Below are 20,758 nucleotides of genomic sequence, written 5' to 3'. Positions count from 1 at the left end.
TTTTGTATATGGTGTGAGGTATGGGTCCTGTTTCATTTTTTTGCAGATGGACATCCAGTTTTGCCGCACCATTTGTTAAAAAGACTATCTTTTCCCCATGTGATGGACTTTGGGCCCTTGTCGAAGATCAGGTGACCGTAGGTGGATGGATTTACATCTGGGTTCCCAATTTTGTTTCATTGGTCAATGTGTCTGTCGTTGTACCAGTACTAGGCTGTCTTGACTACCGTAGCTGTATAGTAGGTTCTGAAGTCACGTAGTGTGAGTTCTCCTATTTTATTCTTCTTCAATAGAGCTTTACTTATCCGGGGCTTTTTTCCCTTTCCATATAATGTTAATGATTAGTTTTCCCATCTCTTTAAAGAATGTTGTTGGTATTTGGATGGGGATTGCATTGTATTTGTAAATTGCTTTGGGTATAATTTTCATTTTCACTATGTTAAGTCTACCTATCCATGAGTATGGAATGTTTTTCCATTTATGTAGATCCCTTTGGGTTTCTTGCAGTAGTGCTTTGTAGTTTTCTTTGTAGGTCTTTTACATCCCTGGTTAAATTTATTCCTAAGTATTTTAATTTTTTAGGGGCTATTATAAATGGTATTGTTTTTCTGACTTCCTTTTCATTGTTCTCTTTTTTGGTGTACAGGAATCAAACTGATTTTTGTGTGTTTATCTTGTATCCTGCTACTCTGCTGAATCTTTCTATTAGTTTAAGTAGGTTTCTCTTGGAGTCTTTTAGGTTTTCTACGTATAATATCATATCATCTGCAAAAAGGGACAGTTTAACTTCTTCATTACCAGTTTGGATGTCCTTTATTTCTTTTTATTGCCTTATTGTTCTAGCTAGGACTTCCAGCACAATGTTAAATAGGAGTGGAGATAACGGGCATCCTTGTCTTGTTCCTGTTCTCAAAGGGAAAGTTTTCAGCCTCTCTCCATTAAGAACAATGTTAACTAGAAGGCAGGAGGGGACAGGAAAGCTGGTGATAGGGAACCCAAGTTTGAGAAGGGACAGTGTTGACATGTCATGGGGTTGTTAACCATTGTCATAGGACAATATGTCTACTAACTGTTTAATGAGGAACTATTTGTTCTGCAAACCTTCATCTAAGGTACAAAAAAAGAAAGAATTATCTATGTGAGATCAAATTGACAAAAGCAACTCAAAAGGTTTGATGGGAAGCTTAGGGACAGTGAGTTGAAGATAATATGGTGATGGAATAATTTGGAAAAGGATAGTGAGAATAGCAGCAAAACTGGAAGAATGTAATCGATGTCACTGAATTGTACATGTAGAAACTTTCAAAATGGTGTAACTTTGGCTATATATATTTTCACCAAAAAAAAAAAAGTCCTCAAGGTTGAGAAGGGAGAGTGTTGACATGTCGTGGGGTTCTTAACCAATGTCATAAAACGGTATGTGTACTGACTATCTAATGAGAAAGTATTCTGTAAACCTTCGTCTAAAGTACAATAAAGAAATTAAAAAAAAAAAAAAAAAGAATGATGTTAGCTGTTGGTATCTGGCTGGTATGATCTTGCCTCCTAGATTCAGGCCGTGGTCTGATGTTGCTTGTTCTCAAACTGAGGGACTCCGTTTAATAATTCTTATAAGTTTGGTTTGGTTTTTAAATATTCCCTTAATTTCTGTTTATCTGGAAATGTCCTAATTTCACCATCATATTTGAATGAGAGTTTTGCACGACATATTATTCTTGGTTGGCAATTTTTTTCTTTCAAGGTTTTATATATGTCATCGCATTGCCTTCTTGTGTGCATGGTTTCTGCCAAGTAATCAAACCTTAGTCTTATTGTTTCCCTTCTGTATGTGACTCTTCATTTTTCTCAAGCTGCTCCTAGGATTCTTTGTCTTTGGTTTTAGCAAGTGTGATTATGATATTCCTTAGTGATTTTTTTTTGAGGGGGGGTCTATGCTATATGGGGTTCGTTGAGCTTCTTGGATGGTCAGCTTTTCATCTTTCATGATATTAGTGAAGTTTTCTGTCAGTAATTCTTCAATGATCCTCTCTGTGTTTTCTGTTTTCTCCCCATTCTGGAACTCTGATCATCCGCAAATTTTTGCTTTTCATTGTATCCCACGTAATTCTCAGAGTTTCTTCATTTTTCTTCATTCTTTTTTTGATTTTTCCTCAGAGTTGTATCCAAGTGTTTCTCTTCAATTTCCCTGATCCTGTCTTCCATTGTTTCAAACCTGCTCCTCAGCCCTTCTATGACACTGTCCATTTCTGAAATCTTGTTGTTTATCTTTTGGATTTCTAATTGTTGTTTTTGTATGATTTCTAGTTGTGAATTTATGTTACCATTTTGTTCCTGTATTCTTTTCCTGAATTCTTCCATTTTTTTTTTTTGCTCTGTATTTTCCATGAATTTGTCTGCCTTTTCCATGGATTTGTCTATTGTTTTCCTCATTTTTGTCTGCTTTTTGCTCCAACTCTTGGATAGCTCTGAAAATTAGAGATTTGAATTTCCTGTCAGGTCATTCTAGTGCCTTTTCTTCTACTGGAAAGTCATCTGGTGTTTTATTTTGGAGGCGTATTGGAACCATCCTGTTTTTTTCATATGTTTTGATATTGTCTGCTGTCTTCAGGACATTCAGTAGTTATTTTCTTAATTTATTGATTGCAAATGTGTTTGTGTTGTCCTGTTTGTTTGTTTTATTTGGTTATGTCTGAGCAGGCAGGCTGTGTATTCTTTGTTGTTTGCTTGTCTGTGGGCACAATAGTTTTCACCTCCTTGTCCACTTGGCAGAGCCAGTCGCTCAGCTATGGTGCAGCAGGGCAGGTCCAGCTGAAGGGAGGGGGCTGGGATGAGTTATTTGTGGCACACACCAAGGCGAACAGGGCAGCCCTGGAGTCAGTGCAGGGCAAGTTCTCGTAGGCCATGCCTGTAATGCTCGGGGGTGTGATGTTCAGCACACAGTGCAGGTAGGTAGAAACGAGGGGGGATGTTGTGATGTGTGGAGCTGAGTATGGGAAGAAGATAGAGGAGAGAGAAACAGGGGCCAAAACAAACATACAAAAAAATCAAAAAGTGTGCTAAGTTTGCTGTTGGAGTGGAGAGACAAGAAACTGAGAAATGGAGAAAAGGAAAAAAGAAGAGAAATAAATAAATGATTTTTAAAAAATGAAAGAAAGAAAAGTCCCCACGGAGTCCACTGGTGCAGCTGCTCAGACCGGGGAAGTGGCTCCCTGACCGTGCAGTACAGCCTGGCTAGAAGGGGCCGAGATGTCACATAGAGCCAGGTATTCAGGAGACAGGAAAATAAGGTAAGTATAGAGAGATGAGAAACTGAGAAATGAAAAAAACAAAAAGGAAAAGAACAGAAATGCCCCCAGGGACCCCACTGGCACAGCTACGCAGACTGGGGAAGTGGCTCCCAAGCCGCACAGTACAGCCTGGCTGGAAGGGGCTCCCAAGCCGTGAAAAGAAAAATAATACAAACAATCAAAACAGATCAGAATAGTACAAAACAAAACAAATCAAAAACAAACAAACAGAAAAAAGGCCCAGAGATCCCACCTGTGTGGAGGGTCAGACCGGGGAAGCAGTTCCCCAGCTGAGCAGTGCTTCACAGCCTTTCAAGAAGAAGCAAAGAAGGCACACAGAGCCAGGTGTTTGAGAAAAAGGAGGGGAAGAAGGTGAGAGGCAGGGAAGAAACCAAAAGAAGCAGAGAAAAGCAACACCAGCAACAAAGAAATGGCACTGAGAGAGCCAGCCTGTGTGGGTGGGGTGAATCCAAGTGGCACAGAGCCAGTGTCTCCCAGCCAAGAGACTTCGGCTGGTGGCAAGTGGCAGAGGCCGAGAACGGGGAAGAATGGTAGGGGGTGGGAAAGTGTATATCGTTGGTTCCCGGGTGCTCTGTCTCCTGCTGGGAGCTCCATGAAGCTGCTTTTCCATACTCTGTGTCACCGATCTCCAACAGGAGTCCAAGATGGCAAATCCGTGCTGCACTAGCTGATAGGGGACCTCCGCTGATATCTCTCCTCTCTCTCTGTTCTCGTCAGTTTCTTATTCCATTCAGTGCTTGGCTGAGTTCTTTACCTCTTCATTTGATGCTTAGGGTTCCAGGATTGACATTTGTCTTTGTTTTACTTAGCTTTTCAGGTCGTTGCTGTGGAGGGACAGTGTGGTGCTTCTGTCTATAGCACCATGTTGGCTCCTCCTCCTAAATAGAATTTTTCAAAAATACTATTTTATCCAATACTTATCTGTTACCATGACATTTTTTATGTTCCCAGGGAGAAAGAGAGGCAGACCTAGAATCCATTTAACTCACAAGCAAAAAAGAGGCCGACCAAGAAGTAGAGAAAATGAATACACTTCTAATAATTAAACATTTAAATTCCTGTGCTTCATTCTATGTTTTTATTAATAAACTCATTTCCCTAATTGCTTATGTAGCCATACTAACTGTTGAGAAATATATCAGATTTAATCAATTTCCACAATGTGTCAGGGAGAGAAAATGATAATAGCACAGACAGGTAACTTGGAGATGGATCTGCAACCAGATGCTGGTGTCCAGGAGCCACGGCAGGGCTGCATCCACTGAACTCATAACTTTTGAGGCAAGAAATAGTCTATTGCCATATAAAGGGTCTAACCTATGAGTTGTTCAGCTAACCGTCTTCTTTGCTAGGCAGAGAGCCATAAACTGCACTGTAAGGGTGACTCAGAGTGGTGGTCAGGGGTCTCTGTCCTGAAACTTCCTTTTCCTTTGACTGTTTGGGCTTCAGCCTCTCAGTTGATTGACTTTTTTCCTTCAGTTTCCTCATCTATAAAGCAAGAGGGAGAATTACACCAAGTGTACTTCTTCGCCCATCAAGTTCTAGTAGTTTAAAAAAAAAAGTTTCTGTTGAGCTGATTCTGACTCGTGGCAACCCCATGTGTGTCAGAGTAGAACTGTGCTCTATAGGATTTTCATTGGCTGACCTTTCCGAAGCAAGCTTCTGAGGTGCCTCTGAGGGGGTTCGAACCACCAACCTTTGGGTTAGTAGCCCAGTGCTTAACCATTTACACCAAAATGTCCTCTCAAATTTGCCTCTAGTAGTCTACCTATCTCATAACTAGTTATCAGGTCTCCGGTCACCCTCCTCCCCGTGTAATTTGCAGATTATTCTAGATCTCCTTCTGCTCCTCTTTTAGCCATAAAGTGGAGGCAAAGGAAAAATCAAGAAAAACAGAACAAAAGAGAAAATAGACACTGTCTCCATTAGGTTGCCCCAATGTTATTCTGCTTTCTCTATGCCTACTCAATGCTCAAATGGGGTGATACGAGAACAGTTTCTGACATTCTCTCTAGCTATCTAACTGCAGCAAGTGTCTGGCTGGAGTGCTCCCTTCAGAACAGTGACAGCAGCTGTGTTTGTGCTGTGTAAGAATCAGTGGGGCCAAAAAGATTAGGCGTTAAGAGAGTTTTATTGAAGCCTAATTTCTCAGCTAAAGCATTAGGTTCTATGTGAGATTTGGGAGGTGGAGTTGGGGAAGACATTCTGTAGGTATGTATCAAAAATACCACTAGGAAGAAAGGCTTTGAAATGCTAGAGATTTGTGGAACCAAGCTTCCAAAAGACCTCTATGTCTTTATGACCTCTAGGTCATTCCTATGACCTCAACAGGGGAGGAGGGAGATGTATACAATTGTAAAACGAGAATGAATAAAGAAATCTTCTCTTTTAGGTTCAAGAAAGCACACAGATACAACTGTGGATTTTCACTCCCCTTTACTTCCTGTGACCTGTGGTGAGGTAAAGGGGACTTTATATAAGAAGAAATTGGAACAAGGTACGTTTCATGTCTTCTGTAATTTGTAACTCCTCTCTGAAGGTATCAGAGCAGTGATGGAATTACCCTGTGAATTATACGTTAGTCAAGAAATTATGGTTCCAGTTTGGCTTGAGAAAAGGAGCAAGGTAACCCTGATGTTCTTAGGTGCCATCAAGTCCACTCTCACAGCAACCCTACCTATAACAGCAGGGGCGGATTACCGGAAAGCATGGTACACACTGGCTTACAGTAAGCAAGGTACACACTGGCTTGTCTTTACTTACTAATCTGTAGTGCACAGTTTCACATGGGTTTTACCATATCTTTGATATGGTGAAAAACAGGTGAAATTGTGCACTACAGATTAGTAAGTAAGCACAAGTAAGCCCACGTGTACCTTGCTTATTGTGTAATCCATCCCTGTATAACAGAGCAAAACACTGTCTGGTCCAGCACCAGCCTGAAAATAATGTTTGAGCCCACTGTTGCAGCCACTGTGTCAGTCCATCTTGTTGAAGGCCCTCCTCTTTTTTGCTGACCCTCTCTACTTTACCAAGCATGATGTCCTTCTCCAGGGACTGGTCTCTCCTGATAACATGTCCAAAGTAAGCAAGACAAAGTCTCACCATCCTTACTTCTAAGGAGCATTCTGGTTGTACTTCTTCCAAGACAGATTTGTTCGTTCTGGAAGTCCTTGGTGTATTCAATATTCTTTGCCAACACCATAATTCAAGTGCATCAATTCTTCTTTGGTCTTCCTTTTTCATTGTTCAGCTTTCTCATGCATATGAGGCAACTGAAAATACCACGGCTTGGGTCAGGGAGACCTTAATCATCAGAGCGACTGTCATGGATTGAATTGTGTCCCCCCAAAATATATGTCAACTTGACTAGACCATGATTCCCAGTATCGTGTGGTTGTCCTCCATTTTGTGATCTGATTATCCTCCATTTTGTGATGTGTTGTAAATAGTAGCCTCTATGCCTGTGGTTAAGGTCCCATTTGGGAGTGAGCTGTCCATTATGTTAATGAGGCAGGATTAGGTCATGGTAGTGAGGATTAGGTTTTGTTATGTTAATGAGGCAGAATTAGGGTGGGATGTATCTTCAGTCACCGACCTTCACTGCCCTACAAGAGATAAAGGCAGAGAGAAGTGAGCAGAGGGGGGACCTCATTACCACCAAGAAAGAAGAGCCAGGAGCAGAGCGCATCCTTTAGACCTGGGGTTCCTGCGCTGAGAATCTCCTAGACCCAGGGGAAGGCTGATGCCAAGACACATGGAGATCTCCAGTGAACAGTGTGCCCACAGATGTTGAAAGGAGACAGGGTTGACAGAGAGAGAAAGCCTTCTCCTAGAGCTGGTGCCCTGAATTCGGACTTCTAGCCTCCTAGACCATGAGAGAATAAATTTGTTTGTTAAAGCCAGCCACTTGTGGTATTTCTGTTACAGCAGCACTAAGTAACTAAGACAGTGACATCTTTGCTTTTTAAGATTTTAAAGAGGTCTTTCGAAGCAGATTTGCCCAATGGAGATTGATTGTTGATCCAGTAAGATGAAATCTTTGACAACTTCAATATGTTCTTCATTTATCATGAGATAGCGTATTGGTCCAGTTGTGAGGATTTTTGTTTTCTTTATGTTAAGGTATAATCCATAGTGAAAGCTGTAGCCTTTCATCTTCATCAGTAAGTGCTTCAAGTCCTCTTCACTTTCAGCAAGCAAGGTTGTGCCATCTGCAGATAGCAGATTGTTAATGAGTCTTCCTCCAATTCTGATGCTGCTTTTTCCTTCATATAGTCCAGCTTCTTGGTTTATCTGCTCAGCATACAGACTGAATAAGTATGGCAAAAGGATACTACCCTGACACACACCTTTTCTGACTTTGGACTATGCAATATCCCTTTGTTCTGTTTGAACGACTCCCTCTTGATCCATGCACAAGTTCCCCATAAGCACAATTAAGTGTCTAGAATTCCCATTCTTCAAAAAGGTAAACCTAAGATGATACTTTCACACTTTTAAAAAATCATACCTATTAGGCGCTCACTCCCACATGAAGTGTCCATGGTGATGCCCAAAGAACCAAAGACAAGTGCAGGAACTTCAATCCATAGATAGAAAATACCACCCATTTTACTTTGAATCAAACATAGAAGGAAAGAGGCTTTCAACCTCCACCTTTATAACCTCTGTCCCCTCTGCATCATCACCACCAAGACTGGTGTTTTACATAGTGAGATTGCAGAATCTGGAATCAAAAAGCCTGTGTTCTAGCCTTGGCTATGCTAAGAGTGACTGTTTCATTCTGGGTAGAGAAGGGGACCTTTTTGAGCCAGAAAGTCCTCATCTAAATAAGGGAATATTAATTAAAAATCTCATGATGCAGCTATGAGAATTAATTTACATAATTTAATGGAAAATGTTTTGTGTTTGTAAATTCTAAAGCTTTGCAAAAATATCTATTATGACAGACTTCATCTCAGACCTCTCTTCCTTAATATGGCTCTTGGGACACTAATTAATATAAATGTTTGCCTTATGTCTATTTTTTAAACTGCTTTATTGAGATGCAATTCACATACCATATAACTCATGTACAATTCAATAGCTTTTTGAATTTCAACAAGGTTGTACAACCATCACCACAATCTAATTTTGAGCATTTTCATCCTCCCTAAAAGAAACTCCAAACCATTAGCAATCAACCCCAGTCCCCATTCCATCCCAACCACTAGCCTTAAGCAATAATTATTCTATTTTCTGCTCTATACATTTGCCTATTTTGGGCATTTCACATAAATGGAACCATATATTATGTGGCCTTTTGTGACTGGCTTCTTTCACTAAGCATGATGTCTTCAAGATTCATCCATTTTGTAGTACATATTAAAACTTCATTCCTTTTTATTGTCAAATAATATAATATTCCATTGTATTGATATACTACATTTTGTTTCATCAGATGATGGATATTTGGTCATTTTAAATAATGCTGCTATGAACATTCATGTACAAGTTTTTGTGTGGACATATGTTTTAACTTCTCTTGGGTATATATTTGGGAGTATAATTGCTGGATTATATGCCAACTTTATGTTTCATTTCTTGAAGAACTGCCAAGCTATTTTCCACAGAAGCTGTACCATTTTACATTCTCACCAGTAATGTGTGAGGGTTCCAATTTCTGCACATCTTTGCCAACACTTGTCATTGTCTGTCTTTTTTATTATGACCATCCTAATGGGTGTGAAATGTTTTCTCACTGTGGTTCTGATATGCATTTCCTTAATGACTAATGAAAGAGCCTGGGTGATGACTATCTCTTGTAAATAACCTAAAATTTCCACTGGATAAAATTTTATAATTATTTTTAATATCAGCTATCATGATTTTAGGAATGGGAAAATTTCTGCTCAGTAATGCCATCAAACTTGATGAAAAATGTGGTGGCAGAAAATGCAGATGTAGTAGTGGTGACATTCTGAGCTTCAGGACACCCACCTGGGATCTCAGTCCCATGAACCTAAAAACCATTTCCAGGATTCTTCCTCCGCATTGATCCCCAGAATTTAATAGTAAATTGAAATCCTCTCATTCTTTGGAATCACTTGGTTTTCCTTTGTAGGTGGTTTTGAGATTCTTTTAAAAGGTTGATTTGGTTGGTAATTATCACCTTTTTCATATATGAAAATCAAAGAAATGATATAGCAGGAATCTCTTTTGAGGGGACTTTCAGGTTGGGTTTGGATCCCCGTAAGTCTGAGAGAGGAAGACAGACTCTCCTGCTATTGATCTTGAGCCCAAATTGGTTGGCTTCAGATCCAGTGTGGTGGGAGGCCACAGGCTGAGCTCTGGGGACAGAATCCTCGCGGTCAACTTACCCTGGTCTTACAGGAGCCTCAGAGAAGTCTATACAGAGTGAGGATGGAAAGTGGTTTACCCCTACGGAATTTGAAATCAAAGGAGGCTATGCAAGATCAAAGTACTGGAAGCTGAGTGTGCGCTGTGGCGGACGGCCCCTACTACGGCTGATGGAGGTATTCCATTGACAAGGGCCAGGAGATATGCCCTGCCTTGTTGTATCCTAATAGTAAGGTCATTGTTTACTCACCAAATATTTGTTGAGTTATAGCTAAAGCCCTGATGCCACAAGTCTTTCCTCTCACTTGGGACAGAGGTGCTCCACATTCATAACCATAGTACAACGCAGTATACCAGTGTTGTAAGGAAGAGACTCAGAGGAGGGGGGAAAGGTTGTTCTGACTTGGGTGCATGTACATAACTTTCTGCAATGAAGGAAAGAAGAGTTGACAGTCAAACAAGTGGAAAGAGGACACTCCAGAGAAAGAACGCCATGAAAACCAGAGCCAAGACTGAGCTGGCTCTGTGGGCTTAGGTAGATAGTGTGTGGTAAGTCACGATCCGTCAATGGGGTTATGAGTTTAAACTCATCACCTTCAAATGGCCTCACTGTCTTTCTGCCTGAAAAACCCATACTCAACCTACAATGCTCAGCTACACTATCACCCCCTCTGAATATTCTCAGATTGACCTGTCCCTGGTCATCCCTTCCCTGGGCTTTCTGAGCCCCCTACTAGAGTCCTTCCTCCACTGTTATGTAATTATACCTCCATACAGCCTCTTTTTCTGTCTAGATTCCTCTAGCATTTCTCCGTCTTTGTGTGACCAAGGTTGTTTATTGCCTGACATCCAGTAGTCATACAACAAATGTGTGTTGCCTGAATAGCCCTGGTATAAAGACTTCAGCCAGAGTGGCACTGATGAGAATGGAAAGGTGGTGATGGGTATAAAAGGGATTGTGAAGGAAAACCTTCCAGGACTTGGGAATGAAGCACAAGGGAAAAGAAAAATGCTCTAAAGATGATTTTCCAGCTACGAGTGATTGAAATCTAGTAGAGGTACAGGTAAGAAGAGGAAGATAGTTTCCCATTTAGACACCTCAGGTTTGAACTGCCAGTGGGACATCCAGGTAGAAATATTTTGGAGGAGACTGGAAATGCCAGACTCACAAAACAGAAACACAGACTAACCACATTCTGGGATCTTTTTGTCTTTCAGGAAGGATTTCTACCAAATCCTCCAAGAATGTATCATAGGAGGAAAAAGGTGATTACTATATAATTTTCTGCAAATTCTTATAAGGGTATCAAAGATGGAAAAGCAAACATGATTATGTAATACATAAACGCATTCCATAATAACGTGATAGGATCATACTGAACTTGAGCCCAGATGTTTTTCATTGATTTTACTCTTTTATAACTTAAATGAAATCTGATGGAGCAAACGTTTCCTCACAGTCCTTCAAATTACTCTAGTCTACTAGATAGCTCACCTTGGAACAATATGAAGCCAATTGTCATTTCATGAGATAGGCAACAAAAAGCACATTTCTTTTTGGTTCAGCCACATCTTCCCCCTCCTCCCAATAAAATGTACACACAGACACAGAGTTCTTTCTCAAGGCAAAATTATTTACTCTTCATGAACATACTGCTGATGAGGAAGAAGCTCTTGGGATACACATGTGGCTTACAGGAGGGGCTGACCGAGAGAAAGTTTTACTTTGATGCCACACCTTTGGCTTCACCAGTGAGATTGTGCAGACCTCCCTTCCATCTGTGTGAGTGATTTCTCTCAATGGAAGAAGGCTAAGGAGGCTATGGAGCTACCAAACAAATCAGTAAAGTGCAATATAGATTCAGGGCAAAGTGCTAAGTCGTGTCTTCTATAGTTTTTCCAAGATTGAGTATGAATGAGAACCTGAGGAGGGAGGTGAAGTGGAAAAGTGCCATTCTTACATACTTTAGGCAGAAGCGGCCATCTAAGAGATTCACAGACTTCTAAGGTTCACATATAACTGGCTACTGAGGCCTCATATTCCACTGTGACTTTACATTATTTGATGGTGTGACTGGTTTGAACTCTCAGACACTGGGACATTTCATTCACTGGGTTTCCTGAAGGAAAATCTATTCAGTGAGTACTTTAAAAACCAACATCTCTACCTTTCCCCAGGTATCAAGAGTGGCAGAGTCTAGGTTACTCAAATGAGCTGGCAACTTCCAACGAACACAGTCTATCCTTATTCATAGGTGTGACTCTTCACAGCAACAACCTGTAGTTGCCTCTAAATTTTGTGTCTTCCCATGGGCCAGAACAGAAGCTCCCAAAGGTGACAGTCCTAGGATCCATTACTACTTCTGTGGGTCCCCTTGCTGACTGAGCCCCTTGGCTTCTGGAAACTCCACTGCCACTCTCAGCGCCACATGACAGCTTCCCTGATCATGACAAGTTCCATTTGTATCTTCTGGTGACAGCTCACATGCTGTAAAATAAACTGATATGCTAATCTGGAAGAATCACTTATTGTACACTATTATTTGTTTTGTTGTACCTAGGGTTGCCATGAGTTACGAAATAAAGGGTAGATTGCTGGACTCCTATGAAGAGATAACTGTTCAAATAAATGATGCATGCATTCAGTATTGTCATTCAATCTTTCTCTCTTTTCAACAGAGAAGACTGGAGCCTCACAACAACGCCTTAGTTGACTCTTACGTAAGTACTAACTCCCTAACCAACTAAATTTTCAAAGGATGAGTTTGAGATGTGCTTCAAGAGTCCCAGAGGAGGCACTGGGTGGACACTTGGATGTGTACAGGTGCAGTATAGAGGCTGAGCATCTGGGAGGTGTAGACATAAAGATGTAACTGGAGCTATGAGATGACTCAGATCATCTGGGGGAGATAGAGAGCCAAGGAAAGAAACCTGACTCACTCTGTCCTTTCACGTTTGTAAATCACCCTTCCACAAGTCAATTTAGCCATTGTAATATAGGCAAATGGATTTAAGAAGGTGTTTCAGGTCCTTGTTTTACCTGATGGATTATGAAATTATTCAGTCCTACAAAACTGTCATTTCATTTTGTTGTTATTCTTGTTGTGTTAGGATGTCTGGTTTTATAAAGAAAATTTTTCTGGCTGGATACACAGCCCTTCCTCCTGAACTTCACTGCAAGCCAGAATGTCTTCTCTGGCATCTCCACTCAGTGTAGTTCATTAAAATCTCAGGCAGAAGCATGTACGTGTCCATGCTGTGCACGCAAAGGCAATGTGTTCTAGATTCCCATGGTGTTAGCCTTTGGCCCTCAGCGATTCTGGTGATGTGGGCGTTATTGCACCTTCCAGCAGGAAAACTCAGATGACTGTGAGGTATGCCGCGATGGAGGACAGCTGTTCTGCTGTGACACTTGTTCGAGATCCTTTCATGAGGAATGTCATATCCCACCTGTGGAGGTTGAGAGGTTAGTGAGATGCGACCTCAGCTTCCTCCCCTCTTAGTGCCCCCTCCTCCTGCTGTACACACTCGCCCTGCAGTGTTCCTGCTTGTGTCTAGACTGGGAAGAAGGAGCGTCCTTGGATACAGGGATCTGGAAGTGTGATCTAGAGCTGCTTAATGGGGCTGGCAGCAAAAGCTTACTGTTCTTTGTGTATCAAAGACACGTCCTCTAAGACTTAGGACAGTGACTGGGCCCCTTTGCCTATGTCCTGTAACTGTCCTTTCCTAGAAGTTTTGCAGCATGGACTCCTGTCCAAAAGAATTGAGGACAGAAAAGGCCAGTTGTGTGTGTTCTGTGCTTATTCAGAAAACTCAGGAAACATCACCCAGCTCCTGTATTTCACTTGGTCCCATCAGACAGATGAAGGTCCAAGTACCCCAGGGATTAAGGCCCACTTTTTGATACTCAGGCCTAGCAGGCAGGGATCCTTGTGCTCCCAGAACCTCAGACAGGGAAAGAAGAGACCGGCACTCACCATGACACCTCCTTCTGTGGGCTGACACCCCTGGAACTACCACTAATGGAGGAGATCATTGTCCTGAGGCCACACGTGGTGGTCTAGGACACTCTGGGAAGTGTCCCCCAACAGCTGACCCTCAGCCATTCCTGAAAGGAGGCCAGTGAACAGCCATGGGAATGGGACTGTGTACAGGGCCTTGCCCCTTGCTCATTTTATGCCCAACCTCCCAGGACCCCGTGGAGCTGCATCTTCTGCAAGATGAAGGAGTCTTCAGGAAGCAAACAGTGTCAAGAGGAGTCTGAGATCCTGGAGAGGGAGATGTTGCCTGAGGAACAGCTGGTGAGTCAACTGCAAGCCCCAAGCCTTCTCCTTTCCCTTCACACAGGAGAAGCACAACCACGCAAAGCACCCAAAGGGAGTATGTTCTTCTAAGCCATGCCTCAATCACATGGTTTTAACAACAAGCCTTGTTTTCAAGCCATTACTTGTCTGTTTCCAAGAGCCACGCATGCTTGGGGTACCTTCTGGATGACTGGTTTGAGTCATGGGTTCTGTCTGGGCATAGGTCAGGCTCATTCCTCCAAGCTGCTTTTCATTTACAGCCTCCTCCTTTTGCAGAAATGTGAGTTCCTCCTCTTGAAGGTCTATTGCTGTTCAGAGAGCTCCTTTTTTGTCAACATCCCATATTATTATTATGTAAGTAACAATAACAACAAGCCATAATTACTGGTCGTTGTGGGGTCACGTGTCCTTGAAACTGTCATTGGTGGGATTTGTGAGCTGAATCCCATGGGAGAGCACGAACTGCCATTGTCTTTACCTTGTGGTATTTTAATTGGATTTGATGGGAATCCATAGAAGGTAGACATTGAACTATGCTAACAGCGCTACCTTTGGCATTTTTTCCCCCAGAATAGGGAGGATTCTCAGGTCCTAAAGGAACCCATGTGGTTAAACAAAATCAAGAAGAGACTGAATGAGAAGGGCTACCATCGAGTTGGGGGGTTCGTGCAGGACATGCGCCTCATCTTTCAGAACCACAGAGCATCCTACAAGGTGGGTGGCTTTCCCTGCTTCCACTTCCTTTCCTTTGTATGGAGCCACTCTGTCCCCTTTTTCTGGCACCTGGGAACTTCACAGCTTCCCTTATGCTGTAGCAAACCTACATAAGCAAGGATTCCAGAAGTGAACGGCTTTTTCAGGTCAGGCCTAAGCTCATTGTGGCAAAGTGACAGTGAGCCAGCCAGTTTCACTGCAACTCGAAGCCCAGCCTTCTGAGAGCTCCTTCTGCTCTGCAGAGGTGACTGGAGCCCATAGGGGACAGCAGAGGACATCCTGCTCCCGCACATAAGGAGAGGAGAATGGGATTTTAAAGTCAGAGTATGCTTCTTCTCTCCCCCTAAATACACTGCATCAGACTTCTCAGAGCTCTCAAAGCCCAGATTCTGTTACATGTGAACTTTCCAGTGATGGTCCCTATAGTTACAGGGCTCACCTGAGGGATAGACGTGACCATGGGAAAAGGAAGAGGCCATAGATTTCATTTTAGACAATTCTGTACTGCCTGAATTGTTACAAAGAACACTGATTACTTTCATAACTCTCACTAAAATAAATAATAGGCCCCAAGTGCAGTAATGATTTCACATTTGTGTCTAGTTAATAAGAAATACTAAAAAAAGAATTATCCATGTGAGATCAAATTGACAATAGCAACTCAAAAGGTTTGATGGGAAGCCTAAGGGGCAGTGAGTTGAAGATAATGGTGATGGAATAATTTGGAAAAGGATAGTGAGAATAGCAGCACAACTGGAAGAACATAATCTATGTCACTAAATTGTACATTTAGAAATTTTTGAAATGGTGTATCTTTGGCTATGCATATTTTTACCAAAAAAGAAAAAAGATCCTCCAAGGTCAAGAAGAGAGAGTGCTGACATGTGGTGGGGTTGTTAACCAATGTCATAAAACAATATGTGTACTGACTGTGTAATGAGAAATTATTTGTTCTGTAAATCTTCACCTAAAGTACAATAAAAAAAAAAATTAAATTAAAAAAAAAAAGAAATACTCTGGGAACGGAAGTATATAATACTCTGGGAACCCTCAGGGAACAGAAGTTACTTTTAGCTTCATGAGGTTTTTAGTTTAACCTGACTAATGGAACTCTCAGTTAACACCTTGGATGTTTAACACAAGGGTCCTGCTCATTCTGACCTATACAGTGTCTACAAAGCCTAACAATGAGTATTATTATTTTTGTCTTTTTTATTTTTTTCAGCTCAAGGACTTTGGCCAAATAGGACTTAGACTGGAGGCTGAATTTGAGAGGAATTTCAAGGAAGTGTTTACTATTCAGGAAACAAATGAGAACAGTTCACTTGTGTAATGATGCTGTAGGTGCCCTGGCCAAATGCCCTTTTCTACCCTTCTCCAGAGGATTTCACTGGGCCAAGCAGAGCCAGCTTCACCTGGAGGTTATGGCCCCCTTGTCTCATAGTGGAGCCAATCCTCTAGTATGATTCATGCTCCTGTCCTCCCCGTGGGATCAGGTTGGTGCATACTTGCTTAGCTTTTCCACTCACCCTAACATTCTTCCCTCACTCTCCTGAGAGAACTCTTATAATAAATCACTTGCCTAAGAAACTTCATCTCATTCTGTTCTTTTAGGGACCCAACCACAGATAGTTGGTACTAGAAATGGTCCTAGAAGGCATGCGCTTAGGATGGGATTCTGGAGTAGAATCACCCTCTAGCCAGCTGGTGACAGTGGATGTGTTGATAGTCCCTGGAGTGCTACAAAAGTACAATTGCCAAGAAAAGAACTTCACCTGTGATAAACTGGATGGGCTATAGGTGAAGGGGATAACTAGCTCGTGCAATTGTCTGGCATTTAAGAAGGGAGAAATCCTAACTATAAGAACTGTGGATTTGTGTGGCTTTTGATAAGTACCATTGATGTGTTGGAAAAAGTACATGACAGGCTTAGATGAGTTAGATTTATTAATGCTGTTGTGGTTGTTGTTAGGTGCCATTGAGTTGGTTCTGACTCATAGTGATCCTATGTACAACAGAATGAAACACTGCCCAGTCCTGCATCATCCTCATAACCGTTGTTATGCTTGAGCCCATTGTTGCAGCCACTGTGTCAATCCATCCTGTTGAGGGTCTTCCTCTTTTTCTCTGACGCTCTACCAAGAATGTGTCCTTCTCCAGGGACTGATCCATCCTGATAACATGTCCAAAGTATGTGAGACCAAGTCTCACCATCCTCGCTTCTAAGGAGCGTTCTGGCTGCCTTCCTGGGCAGCACATACATAGAGAGACTCCCATACCTATAGCTTGAAGCCAGACAATAGAGAGGACTTGGAACAGATCCTAATTTTTAAAATGGCAGAACTTCAGAGAAGACTGAATTCTAAGGTTAGGGTGGTCTCTTATGCCAAAGTCAGGCCCTGATAAAGAAGGAGCAAGGCTATGAAGCTCAGAACAGGGATATCTGGGTAGATGTGCATGAGAACCTTGATCTCCAGATTCCCCTGAACCCACTGGTCCTACAGAAGAGTCCCCCTGCCCCTTGTTGAAATGTAGAGCTACCCCCTGCCATACTGAATGAATACTCCTTGGATCTTCTATAATACATTGATCCAATATTGTGATGACTATATGTTATTTAGACCCAAGGAGCAAGAAGTGGCAAGTGTTCTGAACGCCTTGTTAAATCATATGCACTCCAGATGGTGGGAAATAAATCTTACAATCCTGCCACATAGGTGAAGTTTTTAGGGGTTAAATGGTCTGAGGCATGTTAAGTTAAGCCTCAAAGTAAAGGCTAAGCTATTCCACCTTGTACCTCCTACCAACAAGAAAGAAGTACAATGCTTGGTAGGCCCTTCCAGGTAAGGAGAATAACCATGGTTGACAATTTGAAGAAATGATTGTAGTCTTTGTAGTGTGTGTGGGTGTGTGTGTGTACCATCTTAATAAACAAAATGTGATATAACCAATGTTTTCAATTAATATATTTTGGACACTGTTACATGTCAATAAATAGAGCTCTATATCATCCCTATCATAGCTTTTATTTTTCATCAACCCTCAATTGCAGTTTGCTCAATTTGGTTATTCAAATCAGAAGTGCTGATTTGAAATGGGCAGCAGCATAGCCTAGTGTTTAAGAGCACAGCCTCTGAAGTTGGCCCGTGTAGGTGGAAACCCAGGTCCTCCACTTACTGGCTGCACCGAGCCTAGACTCAGCCCAGGAACCAGAACAGGAACCACAGCAGCTCCAAGAATTGAGCATGAGTAACGACTCAGCCAAGTTGTTAACGAGCTGCTGCAAATCAAATGCTTTCCCCTGTTTAACACCTTAGGAATACTTTACTCGGGAATCATGCTCCCAAAAGAAAATCAGATTAGCCTGGCTTGCAATACGGCCAGCAGTGCATCAATGGTCCCTCTATACCTGCAGCAAAGGGCAGAGGCAGTTCACCCAAGGAAACTAGTGCTTTAGGAAATGGGGATGGAGGAACCTGGACAGCAGAGGAAAGCAAGGCTGACTGTGATGGGTAAGGATGGGTGTCAACTTGGCTGGGCCATGATTCTCAGGGGTTTGGCAGTTACGGAATGATGTAGTTACCCTCCATTTTGTGATATAACATAATCGACTCCATGATGTGATCTGATATGATCAGCCAAACAACTGAAAGGGGAGTTTCCTCAGGGGTGTGGACTACATCCAATGTATATGGATGTTCTGGCAAAGTTTGCTGGCTTTTGCACACTCTGGATCCTGCATCTGGCTTGTCATCATCTCACCTCCATTCTTGGGACCTGAGCTAGCAGCCTGCTGTATTCCCTGCTGACCTTGGGATTCATTGGCTTCTGCAGCCTATGAGCCAGCAGCCTGCCATCTTACCTGCCAATTTTGGATTCATCAGCCTCCACAGTCTATGAACCAGCAGCCTGCCATCTGACCTGTCAATCTTAGGTTCGTCAGCTCCTGCAACTATGTGAGTCAGGAGAAGCCTCCAGCCTGATGCCTGACCCATGGACTTTAGACTGGCCAGGCACTACAGCTGCATGAGCAATTTCCTTGAGATAAATCTCTACCTATCTCTGTCTATATGTATATATATGTGTGTGTATGTATACATATACATACATATATGTATGTGTATGTGTGTGTATATGCACATATATATTTCACTGGTTTTGCTTCTCTAGAGAACCCAGCCTAAGACACTGACTCACTGTGGGGACCAGTACTGTCACACAAGAGGAAGGGAGTGGTTCCAGGCCATCAGGAGGGCACAAAGCCTGGTGGTGGGCCTTGTCCTTTATATCATACTGGGCAGGATGACCGTGTTCCTGCTGCCACATGCTGTGGAGGCAAAGGCTGAGCTGGTCATTGTACTAGAAAAGAAGGGGTCACTCTACCCACTAGATAACCAAGGGCAAAGGAAGGGGACTAAGACCTGTCAGTACAATTTACCTGGACTCAGAGAGGTGGGGTGTTTCCTGCAATACTGGGTTCCTGGCTATGTTCTGACCCTGGGGAGAGTGAGGCTGTGTTCCCGGGAGCTGCAGGAGGACCTGGGCCTCTTATCCATAGCTACCTCTTATCACTGTAAGGTCTCAAGGCTCTTTGTAAGGACCCCTCAGTCTGAATCTCCTGGTGTGGCTCCTCTGGTCATCAACAAGCACCCTGGTCTGCTGTGTTGGAGAGAAGCGCCTTCTGGCGGGGAGGCTGGGAAGAGGGGTAGGTTCTCCAGCTCCCTCAGTGTAAACCAGGGTAGATGACTTCCCTAGGACGCCTCTCATGGCCTCAGAATTTGAGGACCTGAACTCATCCTGGACTTGAACTCATCTTCGCTGTGTTTCCTACTAGGCCAAACTCTAACTTGCACACAGCTGGGTGCTATTTCCTAGCTAGATGCACGGGAAGTCAGAGCAGGAAGGAGGCACAGGGAGGGCCATGCCATAAATTCCTTGGCAAGAGATGGCTCCTTAACAAGTTCTTGAAGCAAAAACCATATTCAGTAGCATCAATCTCCTCCTTTGAAAAAGAAAAACATTCTTGGGCTTCTCAGCCACAACTTATACGTCTCATCTGTCTAGATGGTTTGAAAGTATTAACTCCAAATGAAATTCTAGAATAATTCCTGTCTTTTCCCCCAGACACATTATCTGATTTGTTATTTTGTTTACTGAAGCAAGCCTTCTCTAAGTAGGTGTTTATTTGTGTTTCTGTGAACACAAAAGTTCAAAGTGTGTATAGTTCTGGGCTGTGTAACTCCTAACAAAATTGCATTTTGGACCACAACTATCACAACCTCCGCGAGACTGAGCCCAGAACAACTAGACGGTGCCCAGTTACCACCACCAACTGCTCTGGCAGGGATCACAACAGAGGGTCCCAGACAGAGTGGGAGAAAAATGTAGAACAAAATTCAAATTCACAAAAAAAAAAAGGCTTGCTGGTCTGACAGAGACTGGAGAAACCCCGAGAGTATGGCCCCAGGGCGGGGCACCTTTTAACTCAGTACTGAAGTCACTCCTGAGGTTCATCCTTCAGTCCAAAGATTAGACTGATTAGGAGCCCTGGTGGCACAGTGATTAAGAGCTCGGCTGCTAACCAAAAGGTCGGCAGTTCAAATCCACCAACAACTCCTTGGAAACTCTATGGGGCAGTTCTACTCTGTCCAACAGGGTCGCTATGAGTCGGAATTGACTCAACAGCAATAGGTTTGTTTGTTTGTTTTTTAGGGCCAACAACAACACACATGAGGGATAGGTTTCATAGTTCAAGCATGTATATGAGACTAATGGCACGCTGGCCCAAAAGCAGAGACAAGGCAGGAAGAGATAGGAAAACTAGATGAATACAAACAGGGACCTAGGGTGGAGAAAGGAGAGTGTTGATACATGGTGGGGTTGGCAACCAATGTCATAAAACAATCTGAGTATTAACTGTTTAATGAGAAACTAATTTTCTCTGTAAACTTATATCTAAATCATAATAAATAAATAATTTTTTAAAATTGTACTTTGGCTCACACCATACACAAAAACTAATTCAAAGTGGATCAAAGACCTAAATATAAAGCCAAAAACTATAAAGTTCATAGAAGAAAAAATAGGATC

The 20,758-nt window shown here is 42.4% G+C and overlaps 1 protein-coding gene across 6 annotated transcripts in view; it reads left to right on the top strand.

The window, feature by feature from the left end:
* LOC101360546 (nuclear body protein SP140-like protein) overlaps positions 1 to 16,258 on the top strand; it is a 73,061-nt gene extending 56,803 nt beyond the window's left edge. For 4 of the 6 annotated variants that reach the window (XM_023724475.1, XM_023724474.1, XM_023724470.1 and 1 more), the window contains 9 exons: positions 5,701 to 5,805; positions 9,684 to 9,826; positions 10,869 to 10,916; positions 12,330 to 12,371; positions 13,001 to 13,116; positions 13,843 to 13,951; positions 14,231 to 14,308; positions 14,525 to 14,668; positions 15,894 to 16,258. In XM_023724475.1, the coding sequence (XP_023580243.1) occupies positions 5,701 to 5,805; positions 9,684 to 9,826; positions 10,869 to 10,916; positions 12,330 to 12,371; positions 13,001 to 13,116; positions 13,843 to 13,951; positions 14,231 to 14,308; positions 14,525 to 14,668; positions 15,894 to 16,001 (893 nt within the window). In that variant the 3' untranslated portion in view covers positions 16,002 to 16,258. The remainder of the gene's footprint in view (positions 1 to 5,700; positions 5,806 to 9,683; positions 9,827 to 10,868; positions 10,917 to 12,329; positions 12,372 to 13,000; positions 13,117 to 13,842; positions 13,952 to 14,230; positions 14,309 to 14,524; positions 14,669 to 15,893) is intronic. The other 2 variants (XM_023724471.1, XM_023724473.1) reach the window with 2 other exon arrangements.
* The last annotated feature ends 4,500 nt before the right edge of the window (positions 16,259 to 20,758 follow it).

The sequence above is a fragment of the Trichechus manatus genome, unplaced genomic scaffold (genome assembly GCF_000243295.1).
Source record: "Trichechus manatus latirostris isolate Lorelei unplaced genomic scaffold, TriManLat1.0 scaffold00249, whole genome shotgun sequence".
Classification (NCBI taxonomy): Eukaryota; Metazoa; Chordata; class Mammalia; order Sirenia; family Trichechidae; genus Trichechus; species Trichechus manatus.
Note: the sequence above shows the minus strand (reverse complement) of the source record. Positions and strands in the feature narration are given on the sequence as shown.